The 22,709-nt window shown below is 35.8% G+C and overlaps 1 protein-coding gene across 3 annotated transcripts in view; it reads left to right on the forward strand.

Moving 5' to 3' along the window:
- Positions 1-6,498, forward strand: part of inpp5kb (inositol polyphosphate-5-phosphatase Kb) — a 14,648-nt gene extending 8,150 nt beyond the window's left edge. For 2 of the 3 annotated variants that reach the window (XM_083568232.1, XM_083568234.1), the window contains 5 exons: positions 3,233-3,452; positions 3,866-4,003; positions 4,122-4,205; positions 4,296-4,400; positions 5,669-5,951. In XM_083568232.1, coding sequence (XP_083424358.1) covers positions 3,233-3,452; positions 3,866-4,003; positions 4,122-4,205; positions 4,296-4,400; positions 5,669-5,740 — 619 coding nt within the window. In that variant the 3' untranslated portion in view covers positions 5,741-5,951. Of the gene's footprint in view, positions 1-3,232; positions 3,453-3,865; positions 4,004-4,121; positions 4,206-4,295; positions 4,401-5,668; positions 5,952-6,414 lie in introns of those variants that run through there. The other variant, XM_083568233.1, reaches the window with a different exon arrangement.
- The last annotated feature ends 16,211 nt before the right edge of the window (positions 6,499-22,709 follow it).

The raw sequence follows: 22,709 nt of genomic DNA on the forward strand, positions 1-22,709 counted from the left end.
AGATAGATAGATAGATAGATAGATAGATAGATAGATAGATAGATAGATAGATAGATAGATAGATTGAAATAACCTTCATCTGTGGTTTGGATTTTTTGGGAATCCAGACTCTAGGACACTGACAGGGTGATCTTGTGATTGGTTGTACAGTTCAAAATATAAAAATGTGGCACTCCTGATTTAATTGCCTGGAGAGATATTAAAGATTTATATTTAACATTATGCAATAAGTTTCCTGCAGCTCCGCTCAACAATATCACTACTGATCACGTTGGTAACACTTTATTAGATGGGTAGCCTACCTTCCTTCATAATTCATTTACAAGGATGGGATAAATATTTCATATAGCATTACTCGAGGATTTATGTAAGGCTCATGTCAGAACCTAAAGGTTTTTATAAAGCATATTGATTTGACTTTACATGAATGAAATAAAAAAGAAAAAAAAACCTGTTACTTTATAGATCGAATGTTTCCAACTGCATGTGAAATCCTTTTTATTTTAGGTTGAGAATGAATAAAAGCACATTTATGTAGTGCTGAGAAATTTTCTCTGAAGCTTTTTATCATCACCTTTTTGAAGCTGTATTTCCTGCATCTATGTGTCAAACAGGAGCAGGGAATTGAATGCTCTAGGGTTGAAGTGCAGTTGACGTATTTATAAAGCATTATTAAAGTACAGCTTGACTTATTAATGAACTCCGTATGACATACAAAATTTAAGCCTCAAACTAAAATGATAATCCAATAAGCATTTATGTTGCTGTTATGAAGCACAATATAAAGCTTTTATAAAAAAAATGTATATGTCATGAATGTGCTGTTATTAATAATCCTGATTAATAAGCCCATAATAATAATTAAGATATGTACTTTGCTCTTCCTTTTTAACTTTTAAATTCACCCAATACCTTTTAGAAATTGCTTTCTGAAATATTAATGCAATGCTTATAAATGTGTTATGAAATGCACAATATAGGTAAACTAATTAAAATCAGCAGGTTGATTAATTATTAAAATGATTAACATATTTGCATCAGTAAAAAACTATTTATTTATATGTAATTATTCATAGATGCGCTATACTATTTTAATTAAAGGGTATTTGTAAGAGTGGAATGGAAAGTTTATAGGACTGTGGTGAGACCTGTGATGTTGTATGGTTTAGAGACAGTGGCATTGAGTAAAAGACAGGAGGTGGAGCTGGAGGTAGCAGAGCTAAAGATGTTGAGATTTTCATTAGGATTGACGACAATGGACAGGATTAGAAACAAGTTTATTAGAGGGACAGTGCATAAAGGACGTTTTGGAGAGAAGATGAGAGAGACCCAAATGAGATGGTTTGTACAGGTGCAGAGGAGGGACATGGAGAATGCTCAGGATGGAGCCGCCAGGAAAAAGGGGAAGATGAAGACCAAGGAGGGGGTTTATGGATGTGGTGAGGGAAGTTTGTTTGAAAGAGGCAGATGTAGAGGACAGACCTCTAATGGGAAGTAAAAGAAGAAAATGTGCTATATCAGTGGCGGGCAGTCAGGCCCAGCAAAGCCTTCTCTGCTGGCCTAAACACTATCAGAAGCACTTAACTACATTTACAACCCATATTCTAATATTTGTTCCAGGAAATTGTATTAATTTATTCCCAACAGTTTATTATCTTCATTTTGTTGTGTTTCTCTTTGCTGCACTGCTTCCAGTATGTGGATGTGGATGTTAGATTTTTTTTGTCCAATCAGATTTCAGTCTCTATGTGCGGCCTTCACAGTCAATACTGCTGGCCCTTTTACCATAAAGAATATTATCAATGGGTCTGTTTCTTTAACCAATCAGATTTCATATTCGCCTCACAGGGCAGTTAGCTGGCCCAGAATAGCGTCAGCATTTTTCCGTCCTCTGATTGGTTGGTCAGAGGGAAACTGTTACAGTCAAGTTCGAGTGGCAAAACACGTGTGTAGCGCTGCACACATTAATACATCTGAGTTAGACTTTTTATGCCTACAGAGGAAGAGAAATTGATTTGGTCTTGGACATACTTAAAAATACATTTAACATTTTAAATTTGTATTTATTTAATTTGTTATTAGACAGACATTGATTCTGAACTGCTCCAGATGATGTAGGTGGCACAGTTGCGGTTGTAGTGTAGAGGTTTGGAGTCTTAACTGGTATTCTTGCTTTAGTAAAATGGTATTCTCCATTTGTGAAATGCCTCTCTCTCTCTCTCTCTCTCTCTCTCTCTCTCTCTCTCTCTCTCTCTCTCTCTCTCTCTCTCTCTCTCTCTCTCTCTCTCTCGCTCTGTATATATCTGTATATCTGAATATATTATATGTAGATTTGTTTCTTCTGGCTAAACTGCACCTTAAGCATGTTCTCTCAGCACCGCTGCTGCTACATGAATATGACGTATCACAACACTACAAACACTGAGGCGTGTCCCATAGAATACAGATTAACATGGCAGAGGTAGAACTGCACCTTTTTGGAGGCAGGATATGCATCTTTCTGGATATTGTTTTTCCATTGCATCGTAATACACTGAATCGCATTGTGTCAATCAATACCTGCTTCATATGTATCTTTGATGTAGCGTACCATTGGCTAGGCATCAAAATACGAATTGCATTTGCCTCAGTTTAGGAGATGCACATCCGTAGTGCATATACAAACCGTTATTTCATGTGCATCAATGGCAAGGAATTTCTCTATCCATTGAACACCTTAATCACAGTGTGCATGTGTGTCTCCCTGTCTCCATGTGTCTCCCTGTAAAAGACATATGTTTCCAGACATACATGTGTATATGCTTTTTATAGAAATGTAAATTATTTTTGAACAAACATAGGCGCATGTCATATTTTAGATCTATGGTATGTATTATAATGAAAAATTGTAAGTGGTACCACATATAAATTATAATAATGATCGTGTGTGTGAAAAGTAGTTAAAACCTTAAGAAGTTGCAAACTTTTTTTTTATATCAATTTACTATTGAATTCCACTAGGGTGCAGTGTTTTGTAAGTTTTTACCAATAAAGCCTAAATTAAATAGAATATACTTAGTTTAAAGGATGGGATCATCATATTTGGAGCTGTGTCTTAACACCACGATGATCGCATGAGTTTTTTCTTCTGTATCCAGTATGAAAAGGTCAAACACTACCAGTCTGGCCTTGTATTCTCATTCATATGTGTTATTTATGACACTTATATTATTACATGCCTTTAACTGCTCAGCGGAAAGAAACGGAGGCCTGCCTGGACCGATCGAATCCTGTGGAGGGTAAAGGCAAAAGGATCACCAGACGAAGAAGAGAGTGGCTCAACCTCATCATCATCATCAGCAGCAGTAGACAAAAAAGACTTTTCGTTGAGGGTGAACCAGCAGAAGTACACCTGCGACACATCATATGGTGTTAGTGACCATAAACCTGTCATTGCCACGTTTATCCTAGAGGTAAGTCCTGTTTGGAGTGAGTTTAAACAAACAAGTTGATTTTAATGCTGTTCTTATAAATTAACTGCTTCTTTTAGATACAGCATTTTCTATTTCAAATCTTACCAAGCATTCATTCTGTAGATTTCTACAATGTTAATGCGTTCAATTTTGGATTCAAAGGTTGTGAGTTCAAATCACAGTCACACCAAAGTGGCTTAAGGGCCTTGCTCAGGGACATAGTATAAATCAGGGACATTAGAGACTTGTAAAAGTGAGAGAAATGTAGGTCACTCTAAGGGTGTCTGCCATATGCTGTAAATGCAAATATCCACATGAATTAACATTTTAGTACAATAAGGATCCGAAATGTGAGTATTGCTATTTTTCAGCCTTCATCATCAGAACCTGTGTTCCTTTGTGCCTGCTTCCAGATTCAGAAAAAGTTGGAGAAGCCTTTAGTGTGTGTAAGCGCAGAAGGCCAGTGGAGCGCTGATGAGGACGCAATCCTGACCTACACCATCCAGGATAACTTCGCTGCCTGCACCTCAGACTGGATTGGCCTCTACAAGGTCTAAAAAGAATGGGAAACCAGAGGAGAAAACGTAGAATAAAAAAAAAAATGTACGTCCATAATAGTTTTGAGGGGTTTCTGAAGTCTGCTTTATGCTGAATATTTCTTCCCCTTAGACTAACTTCAAGAGCCCCACTGATTACATTACCTTTGTGTGGGTCAAGGAGGGCGAGCTTGCTGAAATCAATGAAGTTGTCCAGGTATTAATGGAAAATGAATCAGCAATTGCTGTTGTTAAGTTTCACTTGTGCATGTTTGATTGATTTGCACATCCATTTTACCTCTACCAGTTGAGAATGAATAAAGATGACTTCCCCGTCCTGGCAGGGGATTACATTCTGGGTTACTACAGCAGGAACATGCAGTCCCTAGTCGGCCTGAGTCCTACTTTTCAGGTAGGATTTGTTATACATTATACTTACAAATCATTATAAGTAACATACAAATTCCGACTTGGTGACTTAAATAGGCCACAAGTGTAAAAGATAAGTTAATAGATAAACACTGGATTGTATTATGCTAAGCAGGTGTTTATCTTGAGTTTCTGGATGGACCCTTCACTTATTGTACAATGCATATTTGCATTCTTCAAGTTTTTTTTTTTTTTTTTTTTTTTTACATCTGATCTTTGGCCACCCATTTAAAACAAGTGCTATTTTTTTTTCTTGGTAAAAAAAACAGCTTTGTTTATGGGTCAGTGAGTTTTAATTGTACTTTATACAACACTAACTATAATAGTGTTATACAAATTAAATTGAATTTAACTAATTTGAACTTCTGGTCCACTAATGTAGTTGGACAAGTGGCATTCTAACGTGTAAATGTATATTTATTTACTGTACGTAATATAACATTTTGAAATTTTTGATCATTCTGCTTATTTACATCAAACATTTCCAGTCACTCACTAAATCACTCTTCTGCTGGAGTTTTGAGATAGGAATGTTGTCCCACTTGGGTCTAATACAGGATTCTTGCTGTTCAACAGTCATGGGTCTTCTTTGTCGTATTTTTCATTTCCTGACGTTTTTAATTGATGAAAGTTCTGGACTGCTATGCTATACTTCCACTACGAAGTCATGCTGTTGTAAAATATGCAGTATACAGTCTAGCAACATATGAATGAAATATGCAAGGCCTTCCCCAAAAAAAGTCTGAAAAACCTATATATAAATTTCAGCACTGATTGTGCATTTCCAAATGTGCAAGCTGCCCATTCCATAGGCACTAATGCAAACTCATTTAATCAAAAATTCAGGTGCAGTTATAAAATGTCACTCACCAAATCAGGTTGTCATGTTACCAAGATACTTCAACCCTTCCATCCATTGTTAAAATTCAAAGAATTTGCTGACACTAGTGACTCCTTCTGAATATATGAAGAAAGCTTTAATGTCACAATTTTCTTTAAATGAACTGTTATGATAGAAATGATACCGCTTTAGAATGAGCACATTACTATATAATACACTATAATAAATCTGTGATTTGCTGTCACTACTAATGTCAGGAAATTAAATATATGAAATATTCATATTATCAGTAATGATCGACGATAAGCCTCTTCCTCATTATTTTTTTTCATCTTTAACAAATCTAATGTGGTATTTACAGTCACTTGCATAGCTGGAGCTCATTCCATGCTTTGTTTGGTGTGTTTCAGATAATGGAGTCTAGGCTTGCGCTATTGGAAGACCTGATGCCTGAGAATGTTAATGGACTGCAGCCACAGTAGCTATATCCAGAGATACAAACCGTCTATTTATGTTGGGGAACTGAGGAGACCATTTGTTAGAGCATTGGGAGAGGAACGTTATCCCATTTGTATCTGGTACAGGATTCTTGCTCCTCAAAAGTCCAGGGCCCTCTTTGTTGTATTTTTTGTTTCATGAAGTTCTGGACTGCTATGCTATACTTCTACTATAAAGCCATGCTGTTGTATTAGATGCAGCCTTCCCTTAAAACAAAAAAGGTTGCTCAAAAACCCGTATATAAATTTCATCACTGATGGTGCATTTCAAAATGTGCAAGCTGCACATTCCATTGGCTCTAATGCACCCCCATACCATCAAAGATGCAGGTGCTGATAACAATCTGGATGATCCCTCTCCTCTTTAGTCCCAAGGACCTGGCATTCATGGTTTCCAAAAAGAATTTCAGATTTAAATTTGTTTGACCAAAGAACTGTTTTTCACTTTTCCTCAGTTTATGTTAAATGAACTTTAGCTCAGAGAAGATGGTGGTGTTTCTTGCTCATGCACACATATGTTTTTTTTTTTTGCACCATAAAGCAATAACCTGCATTTGTGTATGCTACGGCGAACTTTGTTCACAGACAGTGATTTCTGGAGATGTTTCTGTGCCCATGAGGTGATTTTTATTACATAATCCTTTATGTTTTTAATGCAGTGCGGACCCCCCTGCCTGCCTGCGGACCCGAAGATTGCAGCTATCCAATATTGATTTTCACCCTTGTCATTTGTGCACAGAGATTTCCCCAGAGTCTTGAAATCTTATATTATTATAAAATTATATTAAGTATTGAGGATGAAATATTTAAAGTTTTAGAAACTTTAGGTTGAGAAACATTATTTAGAAATGATTTTATTTGTGGACACAGATTTTCGATTGGTGAAACTCAACTTTATTTCTCTGCCTTTCTAAGTAAGATACAATTTTTATATCCAATCTTTTTACTGACCTGTTGCCAATTAAGCTAATTAGTTGTAAAATGTTTCTTATTAGTAAAATGCACTTTTTCTGTCCATTTTTTTGTTGCAGCTGAGTTTTTTTAAATTGGGGTTGAAATTTGATTGGCAATTTGTCAAATTTGGGCACACTTTCCTTATTCCATGGGAACAGCTTTGAAATGCATGTGTATAAATCTGTGTAAAGCTGCTTTGACACAATGGTAATTGTTAAAAGCGCTATACAAATAAAAATGAATTGAATTGAATACAACTAAAAACACGGTGAAAGCACACTGACCAAGGATGAGATAGTTTAAATAAAATACTGGGTGTTGATGATTAGCCAGTTGTGTGTAGACGTTTACACACAGTGTAATCTGCAGTAGCTGAACTCAATGTTCTAATTAAAAGAATGTGCCAACATCCTCCTGCTCTAGCCGGAGTTTTTACAAATCAGAGCAAAAAGGAATCTGAGCAAATCTGTCAAAAATGAGGAAATTAGGAAAATGTTGCTAATTGGAAAGGAAGTGCAAGCTTTATCACTCGATTACTCAAGAATAAAAAAAATATATGCCCAATTAGGTATCTGCTTAGTTCTTACCGCAGCCAGATGATGTGGTTAATTTTTTTTTCAAGGTTTATAAAATAGTTCAGCTTCAATAGGGAAACACTTAAAAAGTAAATGGGACTAATATGTTAAAGATGGCTGTTCTGGCAGAACAGTACAAAGGCCTGCATCACCCAGTCATCTGAATATGAACCTGAAGATGGTAAAACAGTTAAATTTCTTTAAAGTAAATAGATTAAAATGCAGCACATAATAGACAAATCGTCTGGTCAACTGATTACTGGTACGAACATTGCTCAAATACTGTTAACAGGTAGTATAGTGGTATTCTAATTAATGAAATTGGCAAGGTTTTTGATTTCATGTGTCAAATACATCGATTATCAAATTTTAAGTAAAAATTTCCCACAGCGTTCCGACGCAGCTCGAGTTCCTGAAAGCGAATGAAAAGACTTTCTAACACTGTGCATGTTGTTAGATAGGCCCAGATTAACAGCACATAATATATTGTGATTTCATTCTTTCTTCATAAATCTTTAGGTTTGAAACAAAGCTTCAGGTGTGAACCAAGTCTTATTTTGACATTTTAGACCAAACTGTAGCTGTAAAATCTCATTAAATCATCTTATCTTAAATTTTTGCTTTTAGTTTTGCTCCATCAAAGCATCTCCGTATAAGTAAAAATCCTTCATAGCACACTTTTGTCCAACCTCTGAGCTGTTTTCTACGGTGGCCTAGAAGTGCAAAACACATTAACATATCAGAAAACAAATTAACAAGTTTGAAAACACTAACAACCCCGAGAAGCAAAATAACAAATGCAAAAACGAATGAACAAATCCAAAAACAAAACAACAAATCCGAAAAACACAACGACAAATCAGACAAACCGGAAAAGGTAGGTATAGTTTGTAAATGGAAACTTACCGATCATTGGACGAGACACCTGTCCTTCAAGATATACAGGAAGTATAAAATCTTATAACTTTGATGTTTGTACATGTGTAAAGTTCTCTGTTTACTTAAAACTATTTTTTATTTCGATTAGTGCACCTTTAAATATAAGAAAATAACAGAAGTAAACACTGGCAAGCAAGGAGAAAATGCAATTAATTCAAAGCTACTTTGAGGAAGGACACTCATATGCAGTGATGTTGGAGATGCTGCAGTAGATCATGAAATAAAGATTAGTTTGTACACTTTTACACATACGTTCCAACTTTCTCCTGCCGCAGACTGTTGTACTTCAGATGCTTTATGGTCTGATATCCATACCTTATCCTTTTCTGTTCTCATTTTATCAAATAGTAGCTGGAGTGACTTGCATTTTATTTAATGGCATGCATTTAGTAGTAGTTAAATGGATATTTAACCTTTTGTGCACAATTTCGAATATGAGGACATTTGTCCAGTTGTGCTAATTTAATAATAAAGGTTAATATGTGCTACAGGCAGAGTTCTTTTTAAATGACTTGAGAATGTGTATAGGCTGCCAACAGCAACGACACCAGCAGGTCATGTTCAAAACTCCCCACAGATGGCAGTGTTGCTTCTGGAATAATTACCCAATCCTTGCTTTCAAACATAATAATCATTACCATACAAATGATCACCAAGCCGCCGAGAAGAAGATCCTAGTTCTCTTGTAATCGAATAAGTTAGATATGATTTTATGCGGGTGACAACGGATGGGAGACGCAACCAGTAACAATGCAATGTTTGTCGTGTCGTCATCCTTAAGTGTGTTATCATGCTAGAGAGACAGGGAGAATGTGTAAGAAAAAAAATGGGTTGAACATTTTCAGCACAGAAAAAGAAATTGATGCTGGAGTTGAACTTCTGGTGAACTTTTCCCTCTACTATCTTGGGCATAGAGTTTATAGAATCTGTGCGGTAAGTTTGCAAGGATGAGAGCTGGTGTCTGATGTCCCACGTGAAAGAACTAACTTTATATTTTAAAGCGCCATTCATTTTACAGTCCGGTATTTCAGGCCATGTAGTTAGTGAAATAACTAATATTCTAACAGCAGCCCTTTTAATCAATGTTCTCAAACAGATGTAGCACCCAGATGGGTAAGGTGCTCCAGAAACCCAGCACTCGATCAATTCTGGTGTGATTTAACCTTCATGATTTCAGCACACACACACACACACACACACACACACACACACACACACACACACACACACACACACACACACACACACACACACCTAGCTGTGGAGATCGTGTGTTGCACCAACTGGGACTGTTTTCATGCATAATTACAGCCATAAATCAGCCTCCGGCACCTGCTCCGTTCCTCAACACACACAGCCAGGAGAGCAAAGCTCAGATACCTCACCCCAAGCCTGCGTATCTGCCCAAGCACCAGCGAATCAGCATGAGCAGACTTGAAGCTATGCTCTATTCCTTCATTCCCTAGGGCACTTAGGCTATTAGATCTATCAGAGCTTTATCACACACACACACACACACACACACACACACACACACACACACACACACACACACACACACACACACACACACACACACACAAGCATGCTGGGATGCTGGAAACAATAGGACCTTTTTTTAATAAATTATTATCCATGATTTCACTTCGCTAAAGTTTTGCAGAGACACTGAGGGTACTTGTAGTGTACAGTGCATCCGGAAAGTATTTACAATGCTTCACTTTTCCCAATTTTTCTAATGTTACAGCTTTTTTCCAAGATTGATTAAATTAATTATTATCCTTAAAATTTTACAAACAATACCCCATAGTGACAATGTGTAAGATTTTAAAGTCTTTGCAAAATTATTACAAATAAAAAATAAATAAATAAATAAATAATAATTATAAAAAAATATTAATGCGTACATAAGTATTCACAGCCTTTGCCATGCCGCCTAAAATTTAGCTCAGGTGCATCCTGTTTCCACTGATCATCCTTGAGATGTTTCTTCAGCTTGATTAAAGTCCACCTGTGGTAAAATCCAGTTGATTGAACCTGATTTGAAAAGGCACAACCTGCTAACATATTGATACCACAAACTGTACCACAGGACACCTTCAGGGGTCTAGTGAATCCATGCCTTGAGGAGGGCCAACACAATATTTACTGTATGTGCAGGTGTAATACAGTAAATGTATGCAGTGCACCCCCATTTCATTAGGCCTTTAATGGAAAGCATAAAATCAAGGTGACACCCACACACATATTACATTTTACTTACTAGACATACACCAGTGATCCCTAACCCCCCAGGCCGCAGATCGGCACCGGTCCGTGGGTCAATTGGTACCGGGCCGCACAAAAAGAATACAACTTACATTATCTTTGTTTTATTTATTATCTGATTCTGAACGATGTTTTATTTTGGAAAATGACCAGATTCTCTCCGCCACATCTGTCTATGACTCACTCTTGATGCATGTCATGATGCCTCGACTCAGTCACAGGTCTTACCTCCATCCGCTACCTTCTTAAAGGTGCTGCTCCGGCCGCTAACACATAATACATTACCGCTAAATTGAAACCCCCAAGCTAGCAAAATGACCAAAAAAACAACACAGTGGATTCACGTTTATTATTATATTTATAAAATACCAGTTTTTATGCCGGTCGTATCATTTTATTTTATTTTGTTGTATTTATCCGCCACACCTTAACGGCAGGTCCGTGAAAATATTGTCTGACATTAAACCGGTTTGTGGCGCAAAAAAAGTTGGGGACCGCTGGGATACATAAATGTCATTATGTGATTCATAGAGATCACTTATACACTTTTTTTGTAATATGTATTATAAGTGTAATATAAGGACATGGCTAACAGCAGTCTGATAAACACAGCCATTAGCTTGAGAGCACTAATTGGGTAAAACAAATGCATTGCAATACATAATGCTAAAGCGATGCAATTAAAGGAATTAAAGACAAAAATTATTAATAATTAGTCATTAGAGTGATTAAGAGGGAGTTGTTCCCGTGCTTCATCACCATTACTGGTTGGCAGAGTTTTCTTATCCTGGGGAGCACACTCATTTTTACAAGAAACCTAAAGCCTAGGGCACTAAAAGGATTTTACTGCACCATGAGGTCACCTAATACTGTGAAGCCTATTAATGTAGCACTAAATTATAATTATGGAAGTAGGATATTTAATAAATATTGTAGTGAGGTAAAAATGAGAATGTGTGTGTATGTGTGTGTGAAAGAAAGGGAGAAATAGAGAGAGAGAGTGATTAAGATATTTAACATAAAAAATTTGATGGTGCTATGTTGTAAATTTTACATTCAGATCCTGGAAATCTTAAGCTCAACACATCGATGCAGGGTCCAAACACACTTTGCAAATACCCAGTGTCCAGATTTTGTGCTAAATAGATAAACCATTCAGGAACATGCTTACATACATAGCGTTTGTAGTGAGAGCTCCACGCTAAATATGACCCTGTTTTTTGGCTAATTTAGGCCATGTTCACCATAATCCTTTTTTCGTTTGAAAAAACATATTTTTCTCTCCGTTTTGGTCTTCCATCTTCATTGAGACGCCATTTTTAGTCACCGAAAAAAGCCATGCTTTTTGAAAAAGCTATCCGAAGTGGATGAATAAGAAAAACCACCGTTTTCGCATGAAAACAGAGGCTTTCGAAAACGATGACGCATTTTTAGTGCCTTTGCTCGACATTGCTGCAAAGTTTCAAAGAAGGGACATAATCGTTTTCACACCTTTCCGTGTGAATGAGCAACTTTTGGGAAACGAGTGAAAGAACGTTAGTGTGGACGCAGAGCGTTTTCAGACGAAAATGCCGTTTTCAAATATATCTGGATTAATGTAGACTCAGTGACGATTACAAATCCAGTTACACATACTGTAAGGAAAGGAAGCGTTTTTTATTTTTATTTTTTATATATATTTACATTTGGTTTAAATATGACACATAATCAGTTACGGTTCCAGCTGATCCAGTTTTGCACCATGAACCCCTGCTTATTCAGTATATACTTTTCATCTTAAATTACATAAATGCTAGTAATGCTGTATTACATTTAAGGGTACCAGTTGTGACATTGAGGATGTGAAACACAAAACGGGGTTAATGTTTTGTGACTTGATGATGTGATGTTCTGGGGATGCTGGTAAGTGTAGTTCTGAGCATCCCAAAATAACACCTCTCTTAATCCCATTTCCTTCCTTAACATGTGACTCCTGAACCATGATGCTCAGTTCAGAGGGGCTCCTGGAACCAGTATGAGCAGTAATAAGCAGCTATTACTATTGGCAGTATAGCATAGCTAATTTAAACTCGAGCATAAAGCTAATTGTTATAATGTATTGGATGTCACAAGTATGAATGCAGCTTATCTTTTTAGCTCATGTTTATGACTTATTGATTTTAGTAAGTTACCCACAGCTTATTCTAATTTTACTGAATTTTAAATATTTTCGTGTTTGGTGCTAGTGTTTATTCAAAGTGGACCATTTTCTTTCATTTTTAAACTGTTGGAGGAGCTAACTCAGACTAGCTAGCAAGGCTTGGTTTCTTTCCCAAATTGAAATCAGAACAGGGTAAATATATTACAAATTTAAACATCTTACCTGCCCCTCTGCAGCTTCCACTAGTTTCTAGTTTCAGTTTGTTTATTTTGTCAGCTGAACTGGTGCCTAAGGTTACCTAAAAAATATATTGGATAGGAAAAAAAACCCTTTTATAGCAGTTTTTCACATTCACAAGTTCACATATTTTTCTACATTTTTGGGTGAAAGGGGCAGGCCAGCTACTGCATGTGCAGGCCAATAAATACTTACTGTACTTGCTGAGCATATTCATTGTCCCCATTAGCATACATTAATGTTGTGTACTTAATATTATATTTATATCTGGACCCAGTGCATTTCAAAAGTTCAGAAATAAAGGACTTAAGGTGGCATTATGAAAGCTGCATGTGCTACAAATGCACAGGTTTCATGCTGAATCCTTAACAGACTGATATAGCCTCATGAATCAAACACACACTGGGCAAAACCTACTAAATGAATGAATTTGCTAGCAGAAAAGTGAATATAGATCTGTCATCTGTGTCTGGGTTTCCTGAAGTCACACCAGAGGAGTGAAATGACTGCGACTTTCATGTGGATATGCCATACATGTGTCCAGATTAATAAACAGAGATGGTCTAAATCCACCAACAAATCTGTCAGAGGAAACACGGATCCAGATAAGAGACAATTCTGCTGTCTGGGTCAGGACCTTGCATATAAGACTCTTGCTTCCAAGCTTTCCAATAAAAGGAAATAATAGGTTCTAAAAAGAAAGTTGTATTTATTTGTCTGCAAAAAGTTTAGTTAGAAAGTTAAGGGTGTATGGTGGATACACAAAAAAATGCAGTACATATTTCATGTCACATGCCAAGTTTGGAACAATTCTACTAAAACACATGGTGTTTATCATCAGTACTGATATTTTTAACCGTGATCAGGATTTTAAAATCGTCTCTTCATTTGTGAGTGACTGTGCAGCGCAGATTGGAGGGGGAGTGGGTGGGCGATTAAGGGCAAAGGTTGAACATAACATGAAGACTTTTTGGTTGATGCTTGAAACAATAATCAGGAAGCAATTTAGTTGCAAAATAGTGACAGGATTTGCAGTGGGGGAAAAAATATACTGAATGAAGTTTCTGGGCCTAGTTTATGTAAATGCAGGGGAAGGAAAGGAAGAGAATGGAACAGAAGGGAAGGGAAGGGAAAGGAATAGAAAAGAAAGGAAAGACATTGTTAAATTTATAGATATTAAATATAATAGAGTTTCAATCGACTTAAACTCTATTATATTTTCTTCATATTATTATATTTTATATTTAACTCTATTTTATATATATATATATATATTTTTATTTTTTTATTTTTTTATTATATATATATTTGATTGAAAGATAAGTGATTAGGGCAGATTTCAATGGGCATGTAGGTGAAGGGAACAGAGGTGATGAGGAGCTGATGGGTAGGTATGATTTTAAGGAGAGGAATGTGGAAGGGCAGATGGTGGTGGATTTTGCTAAAAGGATGGAAATGGCAGTGCTAAACACTTATTTTAAGAAGAAGGCGGATCATAGGGTGACGTATAAGAGTGGAGGAAGGTGCACACAGGTGGACAATGTTCTATGTAGGAAATGCAACCTGAAGGAGATTGGAGACTGTAAGGTGATGGCAGGGGACAGTGTAGCGATACAGCATCGGATGGTGGTCTGTAGGATGGTTTTGAAGGTGAATAGGAAGAGAAGAGTGAAGACTAAAAGAAGAATAAGATGGTGGAAACTGAAGGAGGAAGACTGTAGTGTGAGATTCATTGAAGAGGTCAGACAGGGGTTTGGTGGTGGTGAAGAAGTGCTGGATGACTGGGCAACTACTGCAGAAGTGAATAGGGAGTGACTTGATGATGTGATGTTCTGGGGATGCTGGTAATTGTAGTTTTAAGCATCCCAAAGTAACACAAATCCTAATTCCATCCTTAACATGTGGCTCCTGAACCATGATATTCAGTTTAGAGTTCATGTGCAAACTCAAAGCTGAGGGCAGAGCCAGTTCTAGACATTTGAAGGCCCTGGGCAAAACTGTTTTACAAACTTTTTTAGTATTTTGAAAGTCAAAGTATCATCATTTTAAATCTTAACGCGTCACAGTGCTCATGCTGTTTTGAATTCAAAACAAACTGGCTGCAATAATGATTTTTCTTTAAATGGCACTGATGTGAATCCTCAGTATAAGGCTCCATTTATTTAAAAAATATTTTTTTATTATTATATAATATACAATAATGTATCTATTATAATCAATGCAATAAAAAATACATGATACCAGCTCACATGCAAGTGCTGCGCTTGTAAATTTTGCCTGCGTTTACAGGTATGCATTCGTGCCATCAGGGCAGTATGCAGAAAAGTTGGATTTTGTTCATCACTGTACAGGGTGGAGAACAACATTTACATGATGATATTAACGGGTTTCACATCAGGTGAATTTTTTATCCAAATGCACAAAAAGCCTTTGCTTACGCTACTCGTCTTGATTGGTGAAATAGTGTATAGATTTTTTTTACTTTATGGAGGCCCCACCTGTCTATAGCTTGCACCCTCCTTGTGTGAGGAACAAGAACGAGCTGAAACCTCTTACTATCAACTAGTTGAACGGAGGACAATAATAAAAAAAAAAAAACACTCTAATTATGAACGATTCACAGATAGTAGACACAGGCTTGTAAACCCAAGCGCGCGAAGCAGTCGAATAAACCTTATTTTAATCATTAAAAATAATATTACAGTATCCATCGTCAATTGTCAAGAATTTTGGTAGCTAACCTCATTAATTATTGCTGAAGTAAAATATCTTGCAAATTTGTCTGAAACAAATAAAGAAACATCCAATATTTCAGCTCAATGCTCTTGTCACTCTGTTTTTTTTCTATTATTTAAATGATTTTATGATATTTTTTGTTATAATATTTATGATGTCAAACATGAAAACAATTTTGAAATGTAGATGTATACCATCTTTATAATGTTGCTTGTCGTTTACCTTTTTTAAGGTGATGTAGTTCAACTTTAGCTGTAGAAATTCATTATATTCAACCAATTTGGCTCTCTAAATCTCTGTAAAACGCTAATGGATTGAGTGATAAAATTAATCATTATTTTCTCTGTAATGTTTGCGTGGCATTTTTAATTTCAGCATTTAGCTAAAGCAAAACACCATTAAACTTCCAAGCAGTAATTACGGCTTGACTTGGCTGCTTCGACCCATATATTCACTGGTCACTCGGCCTACCATATGGTTTAATGCTGAGCTAAATCTGCCAACACTGTCTGTTCTCAGATCTGAGAATATGATCCAATTATGAGCATAAATGTGAGCTTTGTATATATTTTGAATTACTGAATACAAGGCAAAACATTAAGATAAAGAAAAAGGTATGTACACGGTTCACTACTAGCCTCTGCAAGTACTGCAAAAATAGTTTTTTGCAACATTTTTGTGAGTGTGTTTTGAAATAAATCATGAACTAGTCGGATTTTTAACATTTTATTCTTAATGAATTTTCTCATGATCTTGACATAACAAACATTGTTTATAATAAATCTTAAAAAAATTGTCCTGAAAGTATTGCAAAAGTTTTTTTTTGCTAAATGTTTGTCAGTGTGTTAAAAGATCTCACTAGTCAGGTTTCAGGGGGGGAAAAAATTATCTAGTCAATGCACATCTTCATTATTGACATTGGTAGTCATATAAACTGCTGTGTCCTGAGGTGTCTGGCAGAATAATAAGAGCCTGAGTTTGGGCAGTTTTTGAGTCTGAATCAGTCAAGCATTGATTGGATATGGTACAGACTATGTAGTAAATGGCAAATCTCTTTGAGAGTGAAAATGGATGTATGGGTCTAGTGTGTGTGTGGAGATGGGTGGGAAGGGGCACTTCTGTGCAGCAGGTAGAGGCTGATTTCCTCAGGGAACTGCTGGACGACTTCATTAACCAGGCTGTAATCCAAGAGGAGCTCTATCCCTGCCATCCATGCCAATGAACCATTTCACCCTCGCTTCGACACCAGCAGGAGAAGATCGCTGATCCAGTCATTGTAGCTTTACAGAGTTCCTATGGAAACTTCAGACCTCAGAGCATATGTGTGTGTGAAGCTGCCATGAAAAGCATAGAATTTTGGTTGTACTTAAACAATATTAATGCATAGTGTTTAATAGTTTTTATATGGTGATACATTGCTGCCAATGTGTGTATCCTGTCTGAAAAATTGTATAAATGTTTTACTTCAAGCAACAAACATCAAGCCTGTTAATACACACTGTGTGTGATGTTCCTAAGCTCCGGGAAAGCTGAAGTTAGGCAAAAATAAATAAATAAATAAAATAATATATCTATAATCATTAAAGCAGAGTGGAATTGGAAACTAAAACTTAAGACAGCATATTAATATTTTTAGTTTTTCATGATCACAACCTCATTTTCTTGTGATCTCGACTTAACAAGAGTTGTTTTCTAGTGATCTTGACATAACAGAAGTTGTTTTCTCGTTACTATGGTTTAATTTTCTTATGATCTTGACATAACAAACATGAATCATGAATCTTAACAATAGACTTACCTTATTTTTCTCCATTTTGGTCAGGTTCTCCTCTCTCCTCTGGCCCTTTCTTTCAACACAGAGATAAAGTCTATATTTGCTGTGTGAAATTATTAACTTTGATAGAGATTTTAGACGCCATTGCGTACTCCATGATATACACAAGAAACAATCACAAGGTGCGAGATTATTAAGTTATGATCACATGAAAATGAGAAAGAAAAAATTATTATAATGCAAGAGCCCCTTAGGAGAGAGGAAGTGATTTATAAAACATATAAGACCTTTCTTACTGTACACAATCTGTTTTCAATCTATCTGTAGAATAATTTAGCAGGAGGTGTGAGCTCAGTGGTTAAAACATTGGATTCGGAAGGTTATGAGTTCAAATCTCTGCACCATCATGTTAGCACTGCTGGGTCCTTGAGCAAGGCCCTAAACCCTCAACTGCCCATTTGTAAGTCGCTCTGCCAAATGCCATAATTGTAAATTACTCCTCTTTGTGTTAGTGTTTAAACACAATTTTTTATATTTCAAAATTATCAATCATTTCCTACAAATAAGATTTTACTACATCTTGATAGCCTTGAGGGACATGTTCTGCTTTTTGTTGTTGTTGTTCTTTAAAGACTGTGAAAGATGGTCATCCAGTTCAACTCTGCCTGTAATTCTAACCAAAGTGCTACCACAGAAGGATCTTCCACAGGAGCATCACTTGTTTATTCTTCACATATTAAACATGTTTTTCCTTTTTAGTGAAGCATTTGCTATTTGCATAAAGCCATTTAAAAAAAAACAACTTAATGAGTTATCCTGTAGGAGACTTTAAGGGCACCAGGAGCTTGAGTTTGCTGTATGGACAGGATGCTATACATTGCAGGTTTTTAAAGATATGTATCTATTATTTATACAATCTATTTATTTATTAATACACCCTTGTAAATCACTAAGGGAGGTGCTGCTTTGTAAATCAGGGAGGTGCTGCTCTCATTTCATGAAACATCATTTATAGTCTTGGAACTGCCCTAGTTAAACTGTGATGATATAGAGGGGCTTTATTGCCTTTATTCATCATTTGAGTTTTAGATTCTAATCATACTGAATGCACAGACAAGACAGAGATCTAAAGAATATTGTACATAAAAGATAGGATTGTAACAGAAACTTTGATAATGCCTAATAAGCATGTAGAATTAAAATAAAGCTATACTGATACACTATATTACCAGAAGTTTATGGACACCTGGTCATAAGTTTGGTATGTGCTTTTTGAGCATCACATTCCACATTTAGTCACAATTTGCTCTTATTGTTCCCTCCACTCTTATGGGAAGGTTTTCACTATATTTTAGAGTGTGCTTGTCGAGATTTGTGCTCATTCAGACACAAGCTTGTTAGTAAAATCAGTGCTCATGTAGGTTAGTTGAGGAGGCCTGGGGTGCAGTCAGCATATACATTCACCCCAAAGATGTTAAAGGGTTGAGGTCAGAGCTCTATAGCAGGAGATCTTTCACTTCAACCCATGCAAAGCAAATCTTAACGGAGTTTGCTTTGTGCATAGGGGCATTGTTATGCTGAAACACATTTTGGTCTCCTACTTCAAGAAGAAAGACAATTTGGTCTTCAACTTCAGTTTGGAGAAGAACTACATATGGTTGGGAAAGTCAGGTGTCCCAATACTTTTGTCTATATACTGTATATAAACTGCCCCCATCATACTGTTTTTTGTTAAAAAATAAAAAGATAAAGAAAAAATTTGATGAAAACATTATTAATGTTTATAAGACCCCCTGATATTAGCATTTAGGCCTATTGTAGTCTTAGTATGAGTACTGTCAGGATCCACACATTGTGGCAAACACAACCTTGTTAATACAGCCATTTGGAGTTAATATAGAACACCTAGTCACATAATCCTAGTCTAAATCTTAGGTAATTATTTCATTTCATTTAAAATGTGTCTGAGAAATAATATATGCACTTCACATCATTACACATCATGTATATCTAAGCTATAGTATACAGTTTTACTGAAAATCTACTAAAGGTTTCAACCCCCTTTGGTTCAGCGTTGGACTTTGATCAGTTGTGTGAATGCTTAGAATCAATGTTCCACTACACTCAAGATAATTTAGCCCCGAATCCGTTGTATTAAACTGCATCGAAGAAAAACCTCCTTAGCTATAGAAAGGCACTAAGTGCTGCTAAATCAGCATATTTCTCATCCTTAATTAAAGATAACAAAATAACTCTAGATTCGAATTTTACATTGCTTTACCAGAAGCAAGACCATCTCAATGCCAAAAACACAAACATTATGTAGTAGTGATAGCTTTACGATTTTTATTCAATGGCAAAGTCTAATTGTCAGCTATCTAACTATAGGGCAACATTAAACATCCCCTTTATCTTCAAGATCTTCAGGATGAACTGTAGGACAGCAGTTAGGCTCATACTTACAAGCATATAACATTCATGATATCTTACAATCAGGATTTAGTGTTTGTGTTAAAAGCGCTACATGAAGGAATGCGAAAGAAAATTGAATACGTGTCTCATTAAACAGCTCAAAGTGGCGACTGAATGTGTTCTAGGAGTGTCTTCAGGATGAATGTGTCTTCAAGATGAATGCTTTTGCATTTCGCCAGAGCTACATTTGTTTAATTAAAAGGCCCGCTGTGATTAGCCAGATCTGTTAAAACGCACCTAAGTCAAAGTACAGTCAACAGGCTCATTGATTCTTTGAATAAGCAACCTTTAGTCGACTAATCAGTGAGTAATCACACAGTGCAAAACCATTATTAACTTTACAGCTACAGGTGAGCAATGTGCAATTCATCACTGACATTTAGAGGCTTAAACTCTTTGGCGCTGGAACAAAACTAAGCTTTTCTCTATAAACCAGTGCTTATACAAAACAAATAATTAAAATTGAAATGTAAATGTAAAAAAAACAAAAAAAACAAATTAACAAACAAACATACAAACAAAAGAAAACTAGCGAATATTGTGCTCTGATATTTGCATGCCCAGGGTTGGACGAAGTACACAAACCATGTACTTAAGTGAAGTAGAGATACAGTAGGTCAAATATGACTTCAGTAAAAGTGCACCCTTAAAATTTCACTTGAGTAAAAGTACAAAAATATTTGCTTTCAGATGTATTAAAGTATCCAAAGTTATATGATTTATTATAGTTATAATGTCCTAGTATTATTTTTGTAACAAGACTCTTGTGACATAAACTCAGTTTATCTGAATAAAGACTCTGATGTTACTCTCAGCACTCTCAGCAATCTATCAATAGAATAGTATTAATGAGTCAAAAACCAATTGATATCTGTTAAAACCTTCATAAACCACAAACCTTTTCAACTACTTCTACATCTACATCTACTACTACTACTACTACTACATCTACTACTACTACTACTACTACTACATCTACTACTACTACATCTACTACTACTACTACTACTACTACTACATCTACTACTACTACTACTACATCTACTACTACTACTACTACTACATCTACTACTACTACTACTACATCTACTACTACTACTACTACTACTACATCTACTACTACTACTACTACATCTACTACTACTACTACTACTACATCTACTACTACTACTACTACATCTACTACTACTACTACTACTACATCTACTACTACTACTACTACATCTACTACTACTACTACTACTACATCTACTACTACTACTACTACATCTACTACTACTACTACTACTACTACTACTACATCTACTACTACTACTACTACTACTACTACTACTACTACTACTACTACATCTACTACTACTACTACTACTACATCTACTACTACTACTACTACATCTACTACTACTACTACTACTACTACTACTACTACATCTACTACTACTACTACATCTACTACTACTACTACTACTACTACTACTACTACATCTACGACTACTACTACTACTACATCTACTACTACTACTACATCTACTACTACTACTACATCTACTACTACTACTACTACTACTACTACTACTACATCTACTACTACTACTACTACTACTACTACTACTACTACTACTACTACATCTACTACTACTACTACATCTACTACTACTACTACTACTACTACTACTACTACTACTACATCTACTACTACATCTACTACTACTACTACATCTACTACTACTACTACTACTACTACTACTACTACTACTACTACTACATCTACTACTACTACTACTACTACATCTACTACTACTACTACATCTACTACTACTACTACTACTACTACTACTACATCTACTACTACTACTACTACTACTACTACTACTACTACTACTACTACATCTACTACTACTACTACATCTACTACTACTACTACTACTACTACTACTACTACTACATCTACTACTACTACTACTACTACTACATCTACTACTACTACTACTACTACTACTACTACTACTACTACTACATCTACTACTACTACTACTACATCTACTACTACTACTACATCTACTACTACTACTACTACTACTACATCTACTACTACTACTACATCTACTACTACTACTACTACTACTACATCTACTACTACTACTACATCTACTACTACTACTACTACTACTACTACTACTACTACATCTACTACTACTTCTACTACTACTGCTACTACTACATCTACTACTACTACTACATCTACTACTACTACTACATCTACTACTACTACTACTACTACATCTACTACTACTTCTACTACTACTACTAAATCTACTACTACTACATCTACTACTACTACTACTACTACATCTACTACTACTTCTACTACTACTACTAAATCTACTACTACTACATCTACTACTACTACTACTACATCTACTACTACTACTACATCTACTACTACTACTACTACTACTACTACTACTACTACTACTACTACTACATCTACTACTACTACTACATCTACTACTACTACTACTACTACTACATCTACTACTACTACTACATCTACTACTACTACTACTACTACTACTACTACTACTACTACATCTACTACTACTTCTACTACTACTACTGCTACTACTACATCTACTACTACTACTACATCTACTAATACATCTACTACTACTACTACATCTACTACTACTACTACTACTACTACTACATCTACTACTACTTCTACTACTACTACTGCTACTACTACATCTACTACTACTACTACATCTACTACTACTACTACATCTACTACTACTTCTACTACTACTACTACTACATCTACTACTACTACTACTACTACATCTACTACTACATCTACTA

The sequence above is a fragment of the Silurus aristotelis genome, assembly GCF_946808225.1.
Source record: "Silurus aristotelis genome assembly, chromosome: 18".
Taxonomy (NCBI): domain Eukaryota; kingdom Metazoa; phylum Chordata; class Actinopteri; order Siluriformes; family Siluridae; genus Silurus; species Silurus aristotelis.